Genomic DNA, 19672 nt, shown 5'->3' with positions numbered 1-19672 from the left:
CATACAAGATTTCATTCATAATTTTTTATTTTTAAATTTCGATTTTCAAAATTAGTTACTTTTGAATGATAACTTCAACCCTGCATATATTTAGTCAGCCTTTGTATTAATCCTGTTTAAGTTTCATTAATATCTCAGTAATTGAATTCATAGCTTTATATTGCTGTGGTTTGGCAAGTGAACTTATAGTTACTACTACCATTTCGCCGAAAGCATTAATAGGATCAGCATCTTTTTGTTTTAATTGTTCTTCCCGAGATTTGCAGAATTTTTAAAAATATCAACAGCTTCTGAAAAATGTTCATCAGAAGCATCGAAAACTTCAGTTCTTCGTTTATTACATCTTTTTTCTCGAACACCTGTTTCAAGATTTGATACAGGTGTTGTTGTTGAAGCATTTTGCATAGTTTCCTGCGATTCTGTTTCTTCAAATAATTGTTGTGTAAAAGGTAAATTATTCGAAATAGTAGTAACATTTTGGGTTATATTTGATGTTAAACGTACTCTGAAAAATATAAAACAAGTTTATTTTAAAATAATTTTTAAAATAAACTGTAGATACTTACGCACGTGGGGCTATATGTGGTGCTAGAAATTCTAATTGGTCCATATAATACCAGCGATAACACAAACATGCTCCACTGCCAGAGGGAAGCTTTTCGTTTCTCTTTTCTTTCACAAATCTATCGCGAAGTGAAGTCCACCTTCTCATGCAATTCTCTTCTAAAAAAATATTACTCAATTGTATTATAGACTTTTATGACACTTACCAGGAATTCCCATTTCCATAGAAATTTTTGTCCACACCATTTTTTTTCCGGCAATCTATACTCCTTGTTAAATTTATTATACAAAATATCATTTTGTTCAATTAAAAAAAATAATTTTTCGTCGTCCATTTTGAAAAAACCATATACAAACTTCTTGGCCAATGATTATCAGTGGACACATTTATAACGAATTTTAATATTTAAATTAATATAATTATAAAAAGTAAAAACACGAAACACGATTTTTTTTAATTTCTTTCTTGGTCTTTTCTTTTTTTCTATGGCATTTATGTTGATATTTTCTTTGACATATTTCAGAGTTTTATCTCTCTTTCTTTATAGTTTTCGCGTTTTTTAATTTTAAACTTCATAGCATTTAGTATAATTTTTTTAATAAATATTTACTAATATAAGAAGTACATTAATTTTAATGTTTAATTTTAAATTATTTCAATTAATCGTAATAATTAAAATTTTTTGGATGTACATTATTTTTAAAACATTAACATCACTGTTTTTTCTTGTTTACATCTTTTTTGTATTTTATGTCAGCTGTTTATAGATGTCACTTAACGTTGCGGATTGAATTCTATTTTCTACAGGTTCATCCGCAACGCAACTTCAACGTTACGGCCAAACTAACGACTTACACAGGTTTTCGTAAGCCAAGTACGAATCAGCTGATTCATCACGGAACGGAACGTAGAGACTAACTTCATTTTTAAGAGACGTAACAACCAATTCATTACAAAACAAGTAAGAAATTATAGTCGGGAGAGGCCGACCATATAATACCCTACACATGTTACTGTTACTATTGAATTGTACCTTGCCTCGTTTATACTCAAGCCATTTATTGTTGTAAAAAATTGTGGACATTTGAGTGAAATTTGAAAGGGAGCTTTTTATAAGGGATGGGATCCAATGAGGTCCTATAATCATAAAGTTTATGAGGTTTATCAAGGCTAGTATAGAACTTGGTTTGGCAGCTTTTTGTCGAGATATGAGTATATTAAACATAATTAAGAACTTAAAAGCCCTCTTCGACGGGTTCAGTTGTATAGGGGCTAGGTGAAATAATGGATCGATCTTAACCATTTTCAATAGGCTTCGTCTACGGTATCATAGAAGATCATGTGCCAAATTTCATTGTATTATCTCCAAAATTGCCACCTGTAGTGTGATAACAAGGTTTACCAGCCCTATTCGGGGGTTCAGTTGTTTCATTAAATTATCTTCAAAATTGCGACCTATAGTTTGATTACAAGGTTTATTTAGACGGACAGACGGACGAACATAGCTAAACTTCGAAATAAGCGAAAAGAATTCAATTTTGTTTGAAATTGAAGGTATATTTTTTGTACTGAAAATTTTTGAATTAAACAAATTTTATTTTGGAGTTGATTTATAAATGCTGTAATTTATTTATTTACGTTAATACTAGCTTATAACCCGCTACTTTGCTAACGAGCCGTTTTAGTTTGTAAAAAATTTTAAATCTGTAAAATTGTGGTAATCTCTTTATTCGTCAATAGCTTACGTAATTACAATTTCAAAATAAAGAAAAATTGTATGACAAAATAAACATTTGTTTACAAGTCGAGGAACGAAAATTCAATAAAACGTCCATGTTTTATGTTTCATGAATAAAATCAAATTTCCCGTTTTTACTCCCTTTCGGTACATTAACGAAATAAAAATCGTATTCCAAAACGTTGCAGCAATGTATTGGGACCCCGTTATTATATATTGTTCATGCATGGTTAAGTTAATAAACCAAAAACAATGTTATATTTAAACAAGTAAAATGTTATAGTCGGGCGAGGACGACAATATATTACACTACACCTATATACGAATAAAATGCGATTTAGTTTTCATAATAAATTTCATAATTGTACTTTGCCTCAGAATAACTTAAGCTATTTACTGTGGATATTTAAGTAAATTTTTGATGGGGGCTTTTTATAGGGGCTAGGGTCAAACGAGGCCCTATAATAAAGTTTATGAGGGTCATCAAGGCTAGTATAGAATTTGGGTTTGTTTTTTTTTTCGAGATACGAGTATATTAAACATAATTATGAACATAAAAGCCCTATTTGGCGGGTTTAATTGTATGGGGGTTAGGTGAAATAATGGACCGATGTTACCCATTTTCAATAGGCTTTGTCTACGGCACCATAAAAGATCACGTGCTATTGAATTATTTCCAAAATTGCGACCTGTAGTTTGACTACAAACTTTAAAAGCCTCTTCGGGGGTTCAGTTGTTTGGGTTCTAGGTGAAATAATGGACGGCTCTTGACCATTTTCAATAGGCTTCATCCCTATTGAACTAGTAAAGACGTAAACCAAATTCTTTAACATAGCTATTTTGGCAGTTAACAGTGCACTATTAACCAATTAAAAATGCTTTAATTTGTTGAAAAAATCATATATCCAGTTCTAGAGAGGATTTGTGGTCATTATGGAATTTTAAGGAGGGACTGGGATACCACGATATATGGAATCGGAAGTCCCATATGTCCTTAATAGTACATTATTACTAGTTTATCCCAAATAATCTTAGGATCCCTGAAAAGTGGCCATGAAAATTGATGAAGAAATTCTACAAAGGTACTACATACATATACATATTCTATATTTTTTTTTATTTTCCAAATTCGGTTTATGGGAACCTAAATATTTTTATAAGAAATTAGGTAAATGTTCATTAATTTTTTTTAATAGATAGGTCTACTAGTTTTGATAAGTATAAAATTTTAACAATAAGTATTAAATAAGCATATGTATACGTATGTATTATCATATATTTATAATATATGTTTAATATTTTTAAATAAATACATTTTTCTATAAGTAAATTTTATAAATTCTACAAATAAATTTAAAATATTATATTTAACTAATTATTAATAACCTTTTTAAAGATTTTTGATCTGATGAAAAATGATAAGCTATAAAATGATTTTTTGGGATAGGGATGGTTATGGTCCGATGTCCGTCAGACATCACGGTGCATTTTCTGAGTACATAAAATTAACCTGTGCTAAATATTATCGCGATTGTTTTATAATTTTATAATAAAATTAACCTGTGCTAAATATTATCGCGATTGTTTTATAATTAACTATTTATGCCTCTTAAAACTTTATTTAAACTATTGTATGGGGACAAGGTGAAATCGTGGACCGATATTTCCCTAGCTCTTCCAGTGAGATCTCTATCGTGATTATAAGAGACAGACGGATATAGCTAAATCGTCTTAGAATTTAATAAGGTCCCAGAATATAGCTGTGTAGAGTGGTGATATGAGTGCGAATGAAAATTAACTTTTTTCTAACTAAATTTTTTATTAACAAATAAGTTAAAGAATCACTTTTTGAGTCGATTAAGACATGTCCGTCCGTCTGGCTGGCTGTCCATGTAAACCTTGTGAAACTCAAAATAACTAACTGTTATTTAAAAATATATCCTTTTCCCAAATTTAATGAGGTTCGGCCTATTTCTTAATGACGTTTTATATGGGAGTATAGGTCAAACTATACTCCCATATAAAACGTCATTTAGAAAATTTGTTTGTTATCAATAAATTTCTTACTTTGAAATTAAGGTTAAATTTAACATAAAAGTTTTGTTATGAAAAATACAAATTTTTTAAATATACATGGTGTAGAGTATTATATGGTTGTCCATTCCACAGTGGGGCAGAATCGAAATTTTTTGGAAATAAATCTGGCATTTCTAAACGGCTGATCCGATCGGGATAAAATTTGGCGTGAGCGTAGCAAAGGAGTATAGTTTAAGTTTTGAAGATGAACCCCGTAGATGCCCCAGGGACGGCGCCGTGGCGGCTCAAAGTAGGGTACCTACGACATGTAAAAATTTTAAACTCGTGCCATTTTTTTGTTTTTCATCCAAATACATTTAATATTTTCTGAAAGCGCTCGTCAAAACATGCTTGGACATACTACTTATCTCTTATTTCCGATAATATACAAAAAATTTCAGATCAATATCATTTACAGATCCAAAAATATACGTTTTTTAATTTAAAAATTCAAAAAATTTTAGATTTTTGCCGTTTTTTTTTTTTGCCAAAAATGTGTCTTAACTCTTTTATTAATAAAATAAAATTTTCTTTAAGAACATATAACAATTTTATAGTTTTCTAAAAGGTATCCTTACGCAGAACGCTTTGGCGTAAAAAACTTGTCCTATTTTTTGAAAATGTTGCCACTGTGTCCTTCCGAATATGACCTATTTTTTATCAAAACTTCAACTATGGGCGACATGTTCTAAAATCCCAAAGCTGGGATCAGAAAACTGAAAGCAGTTTTCGAAACCTCAATATGATTTCTATTTACTCCAAAAGTATTTTCTCAGCCCTGAAAGAAATGTGGACCCTATGGGCAAAAATGTAAAAAATCCCATTTTTGGGATTTTCATTCCTATTTTTGGGAATTGCGGGATGCCCTTTGACCTTTTCAATTTTTTTTTTTTGCATTTTCTTATTTAAAATGACAAATTTAACAAGCGTTGAAAATTTCATTGCGTTTTGTTCATAAATTTTCATATTTTAGTATTAAGTATTAATTTTTATTTAGTATTTAGTATTTATTTATTTAGTATTTAGTATTAATTTGGCACATTATCTTCTATTATGATGTTGACGAAGCCTATCGAAAATGATTAACATCGGTCCATTATTTCACCTAGACCCCATACAACTGAACCCCCGAATAGAGCTTGTAAACATTGTAATCAAACTACAGGTCACAATTTGGAGATAATTCAATAAAATTTGACACATGATATTTTATGGTACTGTAGATGAAGCCTATTGAAAATAGGCCCATTATTTCAGATAGGCCCCATAGAACTGAACCCGCCAAATAGAACTTTTAAGTTCATAATTATGTTTAATATACTCGTATCTCGACAAAAACTGCAAAACCAAGTTCTATACTAGTCTTGATGACCCTGATGAACTATATAATTATAGGGCCTCATTTGACCCTAGCCCCTCTAAAAACCCCCATCAAAATTTTACTTAAATATAAATTATAGTCGGCATTGCCCAACTATAATTTTTTACTTTTTGTTTTTTATTTATTACGTCGTCATTTAAGTCCGATCGTTACATGTGATGTATCAGTAATTATGGCTTGGCTGCAGATATATTTCACCCTTGGACAGTTTTTAAATTAGACGTAACATTCTATGTCCGACTTTTGATATTTTGAATCCTTCCCCAAAATCTGAAATTTAGTTAGTATATGAAATATAGGCTTTTGAAATGTTCACTTTTATGCATAAAAAGCTATTTTATAGATATTCAAAAATGTTCATATATCCATCAACCATTCTCACAACAAATAATTAATTTGCCAGGAACAACCGTAGAATTTTCTTTTTGGAAATCCAGATCCTACTTCCTCTTAATTATGGCTTAAAGGTAGTTCATTCCCTCTTAAACACTACAATTAGAATGAAATTCTGCATATCTATCTCTTATAAGAATATTAAACCCTCCACCAAATTTTAATAGGATCGGTCCGTAATTGGTCCCTTATATAGTCTCTTTCAGATTTTTTCCATTAAATAGTATATGGAAATTAAGACAAAATTCAATATAAATACTATATTAAAAAATAAATCATATATTAGTATTTATGTGTAGTTTCAAATAGTGTTTCTTTGGCAAATTAAGTATGGAATGAAGAAATTTTAATACAAAAACTGTATACGTATAAATAAATCTTTCTATTAACAAACTTTATTCGTCTAAACTTTCAGATTTTTTTCATACTATTAGTATATGGGAATTACGACTAAATTCAATATACATAATGAGTTGCATGAGTTTCTCTAACTCACTAATAAGTGAAAGGAGGCTCAGTACCAATGGAAAAAATGCATACTTTGTTATGAGATCTCCATACAACAACAATAATTATGATCCACAAAATCATAAAAATTATTTAAGCGTAAAAACAACAAACGGAAGATCCCCTCTTTCAAGTGCGCAAAAACAAAACAATTGTGTAGATAATAGCGCAAAAAAAACAAGTATGATTTTTTAGTCGGACATTACCGACAATATGTTAAAATTGTGGATTTTTTATATAAAGCATTTAATTTCTCAGCCGATTGGTATACTTTAAGGTGGGTCTAGGACCAATGTTTTTTGTTGTTACAAACTTCAGCACAAAACCTCCCCACTGTAGTGGTGAAGGGTATAAAAATAGAGAAACAAACAACTGATGCAATGGTTGATGAAAATAGTAATGCTAATGTGAACAATATCACAAATAGTATCAATAACAATATGAACACTATAAAACCATTAATGATAAGGAAGTTCACTCAAGCCCAATGTCAAAAAATACTGGTACCATACCAAAAAAAATCCAAATACATTGAGCTCGCATAAAACGGAAAAGATCCAAACGGGAATGGACGTAAAACGTAAGTCCAGCACTAGGACTTCAAAATTGGAACCAAATCCAAAACAGAAGAAAACAAACTACCAAGATAGTAAAATAGTATCATCCATGCCTCTAAAAGACCACAAGCCACCTCCTCTCTATTTGCCTACCAAAAATCTGTTGGTTAATAAGTTGTCCCAACCAGCAAAGGAAACATTCAAGAAACAAAAATACAGACTTATTCATAAAAGTCTTTTAGAACAATATTTGATAGTTTTGATTCTGAGAAAAGAAATTATTACACATATCAACTAAAAAGTGCAAAGGGTTTGGCAGTAGTTATAAAATGTGTAGAAAATTCTGTACCAACTAATGACATTAAAAAGGTGCTAGAGACTGAAGCTTATGAAGTGAAGTCCATTCACAATATATTTAACAAGGACAAAATTCCTCAACCATTGTTTAGAGTTGAAATTACTTTTAACTTTTCACAATAAATGAAAAAGGGTGATACTCATCCGTTATATAGTTTAAGAAATCTTCTAAATCGCAAAATGACTATAGAGGAACACATTAAACGCAAATGTCCTCCTCAATGCCCAAATTGCTAAGAGTTCGGTCCCACCAAAGCTTACTGCAAATTACCATCTGTTTGCGTAGACACTGTGAATTATGGCCCCAGGTAAAATGGCCTCAAAATAAAAAAACGAAAAATTGCCCCAATGTTGGGGTCAAAATTCATTATGAAGTATAACCCTGACATTTTTTAAGAAAAATCACCCCAAAATTAATGAAAAATCTCGCCAAGGTTGAAATGAAAAGTGGCCTAAATATTGGGTTAATTTTTCGTACTGAACATTGAAATTTCAATTTCTCATTTAATTTCAATTAAAATATAGGTGGAGTGTCATGATGTCCAGTGTCATATTTTCCATGGTATAGGAAAAAAAAAAAGAGGGAAATAATTCGGTAACTTCTAAACGGTTAATCCGATTTTAATGAAATTTGGTATGCACAAAGAGGAGGTGTTGTCGAGTTTAGGTTTTGAATTTGGACCTTATAGGCCAACCAGGGGCCCGGCGGGGGGTCCTCAAATTAGGACACCTCGGCTATGTTAAATTTTTAAAACGATTCTATTTCTTCATTTGAGTTCCGATTTAAAAAAAATTTCGTATATAGAATCTCCTCATAGCAGTAAATTATCTCTTATAGTTTAGGAGATATTCGCATTTGAAAATTAAAATTTTAAAATTTTTACCGTTCTTACTTTAGTTTTTTGATAATAGCGGGTCCAAATATTCCCGATTTTCGCCATTTCTTTTTTTATTCGAATAACAACAAGTTTATATATCAAGCAGTGAAAGAATTTATGTAAAAATCATGACTGAGTCCAAAGTTATAGGCCATTTTTTGGGAAAAAAGTATATTTTTCTCTTTAAGTTATCTAAAAAGTTTCTAAGAAGATGTATATAGCAATTTTTGATACCGAGGGGACCAGGTCCATCCAAAAGACCCTATTTTTAATGGAAAATTCAATTTTGAGCAAAAATTCTCAAATCGCTATCAAATTATAGTACCTGTTTTATATGACCCAATATGTTCTTAATCATTTTGTAATCATCAAAAAATATTCATAAATAAAATTTTTATTGTAATTTGAAAAATTTGTATCTTCGCAAAAACTGAATAAAACCATTTTTTAATTTTTAAAAAAAAGTATTCCGCGAATTTTTTAATTTTCAATAATTATATACAGTTTTGAAAAATAGACAAAATTACCTTTCCATTGATATATAACATTCCTACCTAATGTTTTTTAAGTGACAAATTAATTAGGGAAAACTCAACATCTTTTAGAAAATTTACCTAGCACTATTATTTTCATCCATAAGGTGAACTCTTTGCATATAAAAATAAAGTAGATAAAACTGATATATGTAAAATTGAAAATTTTATAAAATCAGTTGATATAAAACTGAAGAGTGTTCGGTATTCCATTGCTAAATTTCGATCGAAATTTTCTGATTGGCTGGATGAATGTGTAGAAGTTGTTATTTGCGTATCAACTGTTGGTGCTCCCTGTAAGCACTATGAGGATTTGAGCTCAAAATCAAAGAGAAAAAGGTATCAACTTCACTAGAAACCTTATCTAACGAAGAAGTTTCGGACACTTTTAAAGGAATATTAAGAAACGAAAAACAACCTTTGGATGTCATAAAAATTGCAAATATTCTTCCAACCGCATCACCAAGACGACTGAAAAGAATTGTAAAGAGTATACCCACAAAACCAAATTTCATTAAATCGGATTAACCGTGTAGAAGTTACCGAATTATTTCCCTCTTTTTTTCCCATAATATATGTGGATTGCAAATCTTTTCAAAAGGCAAGAACTTAGCTATGTATAAATTTATATAAGAGGTCAAATATTATATAATTTTGTCGGGCAATAAAAACTTATTAGAATCATTTATTATATTTTATATTAGATTATTAATTGAAATATAGTAAAAGAGATCAATATGATAATAGTTGTATGAGAATTTAAGTTAAATGTAATATTTTTTTACTAATAATGCATTTTGGTTGAAAATTTTACTTATTATTGAAAAAAATTCAGTATTCAGTAAGATTTGCATTACCAGTATTTTTTACTGTTTACTGAAATATTTTTCAGTATTCGGTAAAATTTTACTGAATACTGAATTTTTTTTCAGTAAACAGTAACAATTTACTGAATACTGAAATATGTTATGTGTAATAATGTTTGATCTCATAGTGGATAGACGTGTTTTAAATCGCTCTCACGTGAAAATAACATTGTAAACATAAATTCATAATTAAAATATAGAAAAGATAAGTGCAGCGAATGTACGCTAATTAAATACAAACTTATATATATTTTTAATATTAAAAATACATTAAATTAAAATCAAATAAATTGTAACAAATTGTAGCAAAACAAAAAGTATAAAAAACAAAAGAAAACACAAAAACAATAACAACAAAACCTTAAATAAAGTGTAGTGTCTGTGTTATTGTGCATGAGTTTCTCTAACTCTCCAATAAGTGAAAGGAGGCTCAGTAGCAATGGAAAAAATTCATACTTTGATATGAGCTCTCCATACAACAACAATTATTATGATCCAAAAAATTATAAAAATTATTTAAGTGTATAAACAACAACAAATGAGAGATCTTCTCTTTCAAGTGCGCTAAAACAAAACAATTGTGTATTTAATAGCGCAAAAATATAAATAAACAAACAACAGATTAAAAAAACAACAACAAACGAGAGATCTCCTCTCTCAAGTGCGCCCAAAAACAAGAAAATTGTGTGGAAGACAACGCAGAAGAAAAAATAGAAAAACAAACAACTGTTACAATGGTTGATGAAAATAGTAATGCTAATGTGAACAATATCACAAATAGTATCAATAACAATATTAACACTATAAAACCATTAATGATAAGGAAGCTCACTCAAGCCCAATGTCAAAGAATACTGGTGCCATACCAAAAAAGAAGCCAAATACATTGAGCTCGCATAAAATGGAAAAGATCCAAACTGGAATGGACCGTTATGTCACTTATACAAAACGTAAGTCCAGCCCTAGGACTTCAAAATTGGAACCAAATCCAAAACAGGCGAAAACAAATTCGGTAAGTCAAAATCGTTTTGCACTCCTTGACAACCAGGAAAGTGAAAAAGCACTATCCATGCCTCTAAAAGACCACAAGCCACCTCCCCTCTATTTGCGCGAACCTACCACAAATCTATTGGTTAATAAGTTGTCCCAACTTGTAGGCAAAAAAAATTTTTCCTTTGCGTAGGGAGACTACGTGGAAAGTCTCCCTATGCAAAGGAAACATTCAGGAAACAAAAATACAGACTTATTCAGAAAAGTCTGTTAGAACAATAGTTGATAGTTTTGATTCTGAGAAAATAAATTATTACACATATCAACTAAAAAGTGCAAAGGGTTTGGCATTAGTTAACAAAGGTGCAAATAGTTCTGTACCAAACGATGACAAAAAAAGCGCTAGAGACTGTAGGTTATGAAGTGAAGTCCATTCACAATACAAAATTCCTCAACCAATGTTTAGAGTTGAAATTACTTTTAACTCTTCACAATTGAAGAAAAAGGTTGATACTCATCCCATATATAGTTTAAGATATCTTCTTAATCGCAAAATAACTGTTGATGAACACATTAAACGCAGAGGTCCTCCTCAATGCCTAATTTGCCAAGAGTTCGGTCACACCAGAACTCGACAACACCTCCTCTTTGTGCATACCAAATTTCATTAAAATCGGATTAACCGTTTAGAAGTTACCGAATTATTTCCCTCTTTTTTTTTTCCTATACCACTGTGGGGCGTTTTGACTCACTAAATTGAGTTTAGTATCCATGGACATTATAACAATTTCAAAAGTGTCACAATGCATATGAGCAATGTAACATAAAGTCCATGGATTTCAAAGAAACCATTTATCAAAAAAGGCTTAATTTAGCGAAGCCGGTATTCGAAATACCCCTGAGTTTAAAACCCCTGCGCCCGGCGGAAGGCCGGCTATCCAGAACACCAGATACACGAAATTTAGGATAAATTCCTTTGGGGGTAAGAGTGTCCCTTTCTTAAATTTTTAACAAAGTACTGTTTTAAAAGTGATATTTGTCAATGGACATTATAACACTTTTAAAAATTGTCATAACGTCCATGGACACTATGAAACTTTTGGGATGCGGAGACATCCATAAAAGCCAAGATTGTCCCCACCCAAAAACAGATAACAATAAAAGTAATGCAGTAACTGTGGTCATAATCACACATACACAAATTAATACAAAACAAACTTCTAGTGCCCAATATAGAAGTCTTACAAATAAAAACAAGTAAGAATGTTATAGTCGGTCAAGCCCGACCATATAATACCCTACACCACAGTATATTTCGCGGAATAATTAGTTTCCTTCTAGGTTTTTAATTAAATATTTTAAGATTAAAAAGTACTTAAGCCCTCACGCCACGCCGCGGCTTTTTTCAAGGGAGAGTAAATATGTTATTTCACATATTCGATGTCTGTAAAAAAATATATTTAAGGTTAAATATAAAATTAAAGCAATTATTAAACTTTATCGTTTCTAAGTCATCAAGTATAAAACTTGGTTTGGCAGGTTTTTGTCCAGATACGAGTGTATTAAACACAATTATGGACTTAAATGCCCTATTCGGCGGGTTCAGTTGTATGGGGGCTAGGTTAAATAATGGACCGATGTAAACCATTTGCAACAGGCTTCGTCTCTGGTACAATAGAAGATCGAGTGCCAAATTTTATTGAATTATTATACCCTACACCACTAAAGTGGTGTAGGGTATAATAATGAAAATTTACAAACAAATAATGAAAATAATACCACGTTATTTTCATATGCACATGTGTTAAAATAGGGTGTACTCGCACCCGAAACAAGCTCTATTGAGAATCTAATTCAATCCATTAAAAGTTTCATGGTAAATATGCAAAATATGTTTCAACTATTAATGCACAACCAAAGCATGCTCATGCAGATCCTGCTAAATATGAAATGAATTCCCTAAGAATTTGTTTTGGGAATGCTAAAGGCCTTAGCCAACACAAGAATAAAGTAGAACAATTCCTGCTACTTCAGGAAATTGACGTACTACTCGTCTCTGAAACACACTTTACCCTTAAGAATTGTTTCAGATTTAACGGATACTACATTTACGACACAAAACATCCAACTGGCAGAGCCTGTGGTGAAACATCCGTTTTAGTGAGAATACAAAAAGAATACAAAAAGGAACATACCCAGGTCACCTCTAAAATTATACCTAATAGCAAATAAATAGTAAAACTATTGTTCTTGTTTCCCTAATAAGATGACGAACTGGTTAAAGTATAAAATGTATGTCAGCTCACACTTGCCACAAAACATTTCATTGAAAAATTACCATGAAATAAAATACGCTGTCGATATATATACGGATATCTTACAAGATGCTGTCAAAGTTTATACACCCCCAGTCACCTTGGGTTACTACAAATATTCGAAATGTCTTATAAACATTGAGTCTCTAATTAAAGAAATAGAACACTCAGACGTCAATGGCAATAATCGCGTTCTCCAAACATAAAGGTTAAACTTAATCAGTGCCAAAGAAGACGTCACATTGCCTTAAAAAATAATAAGGAACCTAATATGAGAAACTATCTCAAAAATGCTGAGCAAGCAATATTGCTCATCATTATTCATAGATATTTCTCAAGCTTTCGATAAAGTCTGGCACGATGGACTAATACACAAAATTATCACATTGCTACCAGCGAATGTTCACAAACTGCTTAAAAATTATATATATGAAAGATCTTTTCAAATCAGATCACGTCGAAAAATATCTGCAGGAGTACCCCAGGGGAGTATTCTAGGTCCGTTCCTATATATTTTATATACTGCAGATATGCCAACGAGCGCACTGACTCACACATCTACATTTGCGGATGATACCGCTTTTGTAAGCATACATGATAACCCTTCAATAGCTTCTGAACAACTCCAGCTTCACATCGGCGAATTGGAAAAGTGGCTGGACAAATGGAAAATAAAGGTCAATGCAACAAAATGTACTCACGTTACATTTACTTTAAGACGAGAAAATTGTCCTCCCGTACAGATAAACAATATAAAAATTCCTGAACAAAGCCATGTGAGATATCTTGGTATCCACCTTGATCGCCGCTTAACATTGACTCACCACATTGAAGCCAAGGTTACACAAATACATTTAAAGTCAGCTCAAATGTACTGGCTAATTGGACCACGGTCAGCTCTAGACTTGGAATACAAAGTGCTTTTGTACAAAACAGTTATAAAACCGATATGGCTATACGGCATTCAACTGTGGGGAACAGCCTCCTCATCTTATTATAAAACCGATATGGCTATACGGAATTTAACTGTGGGGAACAGCCTCCTCATCTAATGTTGAAAAATTACAAAGAAAGCAGTCAGCACTGTTAAGGTCAATAACAGGTTCTCCGTGGTACATTCGCCAGATAATCAAATTATCGAGAACTTTGGTTGAAATGGCATTGGCAATAACAACGTTAGCTATAATTTAGGTTAAGATTTTAATACTTATCGTAAATTTCTACATAAGAATGATTCAATAAAGAATAAATAAAATAAAAAAAAAATAACCGAGGCATGAAAAAAATGTATTTTTTTATCCGTTATTTATAGACTGATTTTGCCGATTTTCAATAGCGATCTTCTCAAAAGCATGTCAAACAGAATTATTATAGATTCGGATCTCACCGATATCTTGGGTACTCTAAAAACAGATTTCAAGAGACAGACAGACATAGCTTAATTGACTCCGCTATTACAAAGGTGACCCACAAAAGTATGTATATATTCTAGGTCCCTATTAAATTCCAAAACGATCTCTGTCCGTCTGTCTGCATATGAAAGCACGATTAAGTCCGAACAGAAAGAACTAGAGGGTTGAAATTCCTTATACGTTTTTTTGGTATTGAAATATCGGTCCGCGATGTCGTATAGCCTCCTTAAAAGAGACTTTCCGAAAAAAGCTTTAACATTCATAACAGCGTTGAAATTCAACGCTGAAATTCTTATTAAATGACATAAGACCACCTTCAGAAATTGACCTTAACGCACATTACCGGCTTAAAAATGCGAGTATAGCTATGATATTTCATACAAAGAATAATATCAACCTAATGCTTAAAGGAAAGAATTCAATTTACTGCATACGGTTTGATGGTGGGTACATAAGATTTAGCCTAGTCGAATACAGTGAGACCTCGATTTTCCGTGATGGCCGGGACCAGAAGCATTCTGTATAATCGATTTTCCCAGTTAATTGAGCGCCAACTTTGGCTAGTTTTTTAATTCATTTTTCTATTAATTAATAAATGAATATGTATATATTTATATAAAAATGAAATAATTCAAGGATTTTACATTCATAAATGATTCAAAAATATAAAAAAATACTTTTGTCAGAAAACAGTACAAAAGGATTTCATGTTATGTAATTTCTTAAAATAATCGTGTAATGTTGTTTGTCACTTTTTTCCAATTAAGTATCTTCGTATTACGGGAATTCCCCTTTTCGATTTGTTCTAATTGTTCATGGTTGTTAAAACATAATAGAATTTTGCTTCAAATTACGGATAATAGAGGTAATCGCGGTTAATCGATGCTGAAGAGTTTAAGTCAATCAAAAATAAAATTAAGTCGATGCAAAAAAAATTAATTTTTCCATCCCGAATAATTGATGTTGCCGGATAATCGAATCACGGATAATCAAGGTCCTACTGTATAACACTATTACTTGTTATTTTCGTCGATATACAACAGAAGATTACGTTGTTAATAAAAGCGAAAATAAAAACAAGTAAGAGTGCTATATTCGGCTGTGCCGAATCTTGTATACCCTTCACCATAGTGTATTTTAAACATATTACTTTTATAAATTTTTTCCCGACTACATTATTATTACACCAAAAGCAAAACAAAATAAATAACAACAACGCTAAACGAAATAAAAAACAAAATACACAAGACATCCAAACCAACAGACACCTAAACATATATATCGAAAAACACAGCAAAACAAAAACAACGCAACAAAACCAATATACATCCAAATATACGAACAGAATTCACAAAAACAAAATACACAACTCAATGACGCCACCAGCATCCAACCCTTCAAACATTTAGAAGACTAAACTATTGCTCCTCAGCCCAGACGCCACGTCAGAAACACTTCTGGACGATAGTCAGACGAGAGCACACATTTTACAAAAACAAAATACATTGATTTCTAGTTTTCCCATTCTGGAAGTATATTTTTAAGTTACTTCCGGATTTGCGCGTTTAGGTCCTAAAATCAAATATTTAAAAAAACACCTTTTTTAAATACAATTTTATTAATTTTCATATAGCTTTGGATTTAATTATTCTAATTATAGGTACTTTTTTAGTTATTAACACCAGGTCTTTCAATGACCTTTTTATGATACTAATATTCTTAAATTTTTGGAAGTGTATAACTCCTTAATTAGAAGATAGCAAGCAAAAAATAGTATTGCAGTCTTAGTGTCAAAAGCAATATACCGTTTAGGGTCATTAAGATGTTTCTTTCGTTGGTGACTGTATATATATATAATATATATATATATATATATATATATATATATATATATATATATATATATATATTATATATATATAATAATATATATATATATTATATATATATATATATATATATATATATATATATATATATTCAATATTAATTATAACATTAATGCGGATTAATGCGTTCTACAATATAACTCTTACAATTTAATGGATTGACAATTTAATGGATATATATATTAATATAATATAATATATATATATATATATATATATATATATATATATATATATATATATATATATATATATATATAATATATATATATAATATATATATATAATATATATAGATATATATATATATATATATATATATTCAATATTAATTATAACATTATTTTTGTTTATTTCGTTGAAGGATTAATGCGTTCTACAATATAACTCTTACAATTTAATGGATTGATCATAAAATTTTTGTGAAGAACTATAAAAATATATTAGAGACCAACATTTTACAATTTTTGGAAGTATACGAGCCAATTGGAATATCAAACAAATTTTCTGAAAATTATCTTATTATGAGGTAATTAATTTAAATTTTTGATACATATGTATGTACATTAGACATCATATTACATAACAGCAAATATTTTTAGGGGGTTAACTCATGCACCATTTTTTCTGAGTCGGTCTAATGTATGTACATATATTACTTTTTTAGATTAGTTGTTAAATCAATTATTTTTTTAATATTTTAATTTCAATTACTTCAATAAAAACTATAAAATTTCATTTTATTTAGATTTATTTTTATAGATTTTATCTTGGTGAGTATACAAATAGAAGAAGAGTAAACTCATCTTTATCATCATCTAGATGATACTAAGTAGTCATATCAAGAAGTGACTTCCTAGTTACATCTAGAAGAGTCTTCGGCAATACCTTACTTCCAAGAGTCATCTAGAAGTTTCTTCTGCGGGTCTTCCAGAAGTATCTTCCACGTTACTCTTAGACGATCCCCAGCTCGGCATCAGTTCTTCCCGACTGGTGACAAGAATTCTTATACTTCCGCAACATCGCTGGCGACCTTTTAGCACGTTTGGAAGTTTCACACGGGTAACTTCAGCAATAGAAAATGTTTGTAGGGAAACATACAAAACAAAATATACAGCTGAATAAACCCATCTACACACACGTGTACATCTTTTTCCAATATACAGTGTAGTTGTTGTTTATTGAATAAAGCATAAAAAACAAGTAAGAGTGCTATATTCGGCTGTGCCGAATCTTATATACCCTTCACCATAGTGTATTTTAAACATCTTTTATAAATTTTAAATTTTTTCCCGACTTCATAATTATTACATCAAAAGCTAAACAAAAAGAACAACAACAACGCTAAACGAAATAAAACACAAAATACACATGGCATCTAAACCAACAGACATCTAAACATACATAACGAAAAACACAGAAAAACAAAAATAACAACGCAATGACACCAACAGCATCCAAACATACAAAAAAATACACAGATGAATTAAATCAAATACATTTACACACACACGTGTACATCTTTTTATACCCTCCACCTTCGTGAAAAGGGTATATATAAGTTTGTCATTCCATTTGTAATTTCTATAATATAATTTTCCGACCCTATAAAGTATATATATTCTTGATCCTTATAGATAGCGGAGTCGATTAAGCCATGTCCGTCTGTCTGTCTGTTGAAATCAGTTTTTAGAGGACCCCAGATATCGGCGATATCCGAATCTTCAATAATTCTATTAGACATGCTTTCGAGAAGATCGCTATTTAAAATCAGCAAAATCGGTCGGTAAATAACGGAGATATGAGCAAAAAGCCGAGACAACCTCTGAAAATTTCATCAAAAAATTGTTATAAAAGCAACAACAACACTGTATATAGAAAAAGATGTACACGTGTGTGTGTAGATGTATTTGGTTTTATTCAGCTGTGTATTTTTTGTATGTTTGGAATCCAATGTAAAGGTTGCTTGGAACCAATGTAAAGTGAACTGTCGTGTAGTACAGGAAAAATACCTAATTTAGATATTTTAAAATAGAGATGGTAATCATACCGTAACGTCAACAAAAGCAATATTTTTCACCTAATACATACACTTATATATACTAAGAACCCATATCATGAATAACTATCCAGATCCAAATACGCCTACTGTATCTTATTCATAAAATAAAGAATTTAAAATATGAGGTTGAAAATCAAGATTTACTTATGTATACAGTGGTTGAAATCAAGATTTAATAGTTCTATAGTGGTATATGGTGATGTCCCCATACTTAGAGTGGCTAGGATGGTACTTAGTGTTAGATTTATTGAATAAAAATCAATATTATACAATTCTAAATAAAATTTACACAATACTCCCCAAATAGATGGAGTTTTCGTAATGTAGGTTTTGTTTATAAATACAAAATGACCAAATACCCGGATTATTTTTTTTTATAATATATAGATTTATACCTCACAAAATATTTTTTTTAGGTCCAAATCCCTTGATTAGCTAATATATCATGTATCCAATTCAAAATTATTTATTATTTTCGAAATTTAATGAACGAAATGATAGATTTCATAGTGTTATTCTAATATATAGGAGTAATAAAAATATTAAATTTTATAAAATAATGCAGCAATATTAAAAAAATGAACAAAAAACCTCAAAAAGCAAAATATTTTATTGGCCCAAAAAATTAACAATACGTTCACATTTTATCAAAAATCTCGTGAATTAATATAACGATTTTACTTTTTATGGTAGAAAATTAAAATATAAGATATTCTTTAAAAAATACAACAAACAAATTGCTTTATTTTGCTAAAAATAATTGTTCAGATAAAGTTTTTTCTTAAAATTTATAAAATTTTACATAGGCAAATTACTTAATTGATTCACTGTATACATAAACAAACATAAAACCCCCCACTAAACAATTTTTGCCGAATTCGTAACGAATTCATACCGTCAGTCTTTACAAGTTGCTGATTTCGTATCCGAATTCTGTCAGAATTCGTTACGAAAATCGTATAAAAGGTTGCTCGGAATTCGGAGCTTTTCATCTGAGGAAATTCGGAAAAATGTGCAGAGTTGTCGATCAGAATTCGATGCGAAATCTGATGTAAATTCCTTCATTTTCGTGAGAAGGATATATATAAGTTTGTCATTCCTTTTGTAATTTCTATAATATAATTTTCCGACCCTATAAAGTATATATATTCTG

The 19672-nt window shown here is 30.4% G+C and overlaps 1 protein-coding gene across 1 annotated transcript; it reads right to left on the bottom strand.

The window, feature by feature from the left end:
- Positions 1 to 29: 29 nt before the first annotated feature.
- LOC111686841 lies at positions 30 to 716 on the bottom strand. The gene is made up of 2 exons (XM_046945388.1): positions 567 to 716; positions 30 to 505 (listed from the first exon to the last, which is right to left on the bottom strand). The coding sequence occupies exons 1-2, from the start codon at positions 710 to 712 to the stop codon at positions 241 to 243; spliced, it is 411 nt and encodes a 136-aa protein (XP_046801344.1). The 5' UTR covers positions 713 to 716; the 3' UTR covers positions 30 to 240.
- Positions 717 to 19672: the final 18956 nt, after the last annotated feature.

This window comes from Lucilia cuprina, chromosome X (genome assembly GCF_022045245.1).
Source record: "Lucilia cuprina isolate Lc7/37 chromosome X, ASM2204524v1, whole genome shotgun sequence".
Classification (NCBI taxonomy): Eukaryota; Metazoa; Arthropoda; class Insecta; order Diptera; family Calliphoridae; genus Lucilia; species Lucilia cuprina.
The sequence above is the reverse complement of the archived record's forward strand: the minus strand, read 5'-3'. Positions and strand labels throughout refer to the sequence as shown.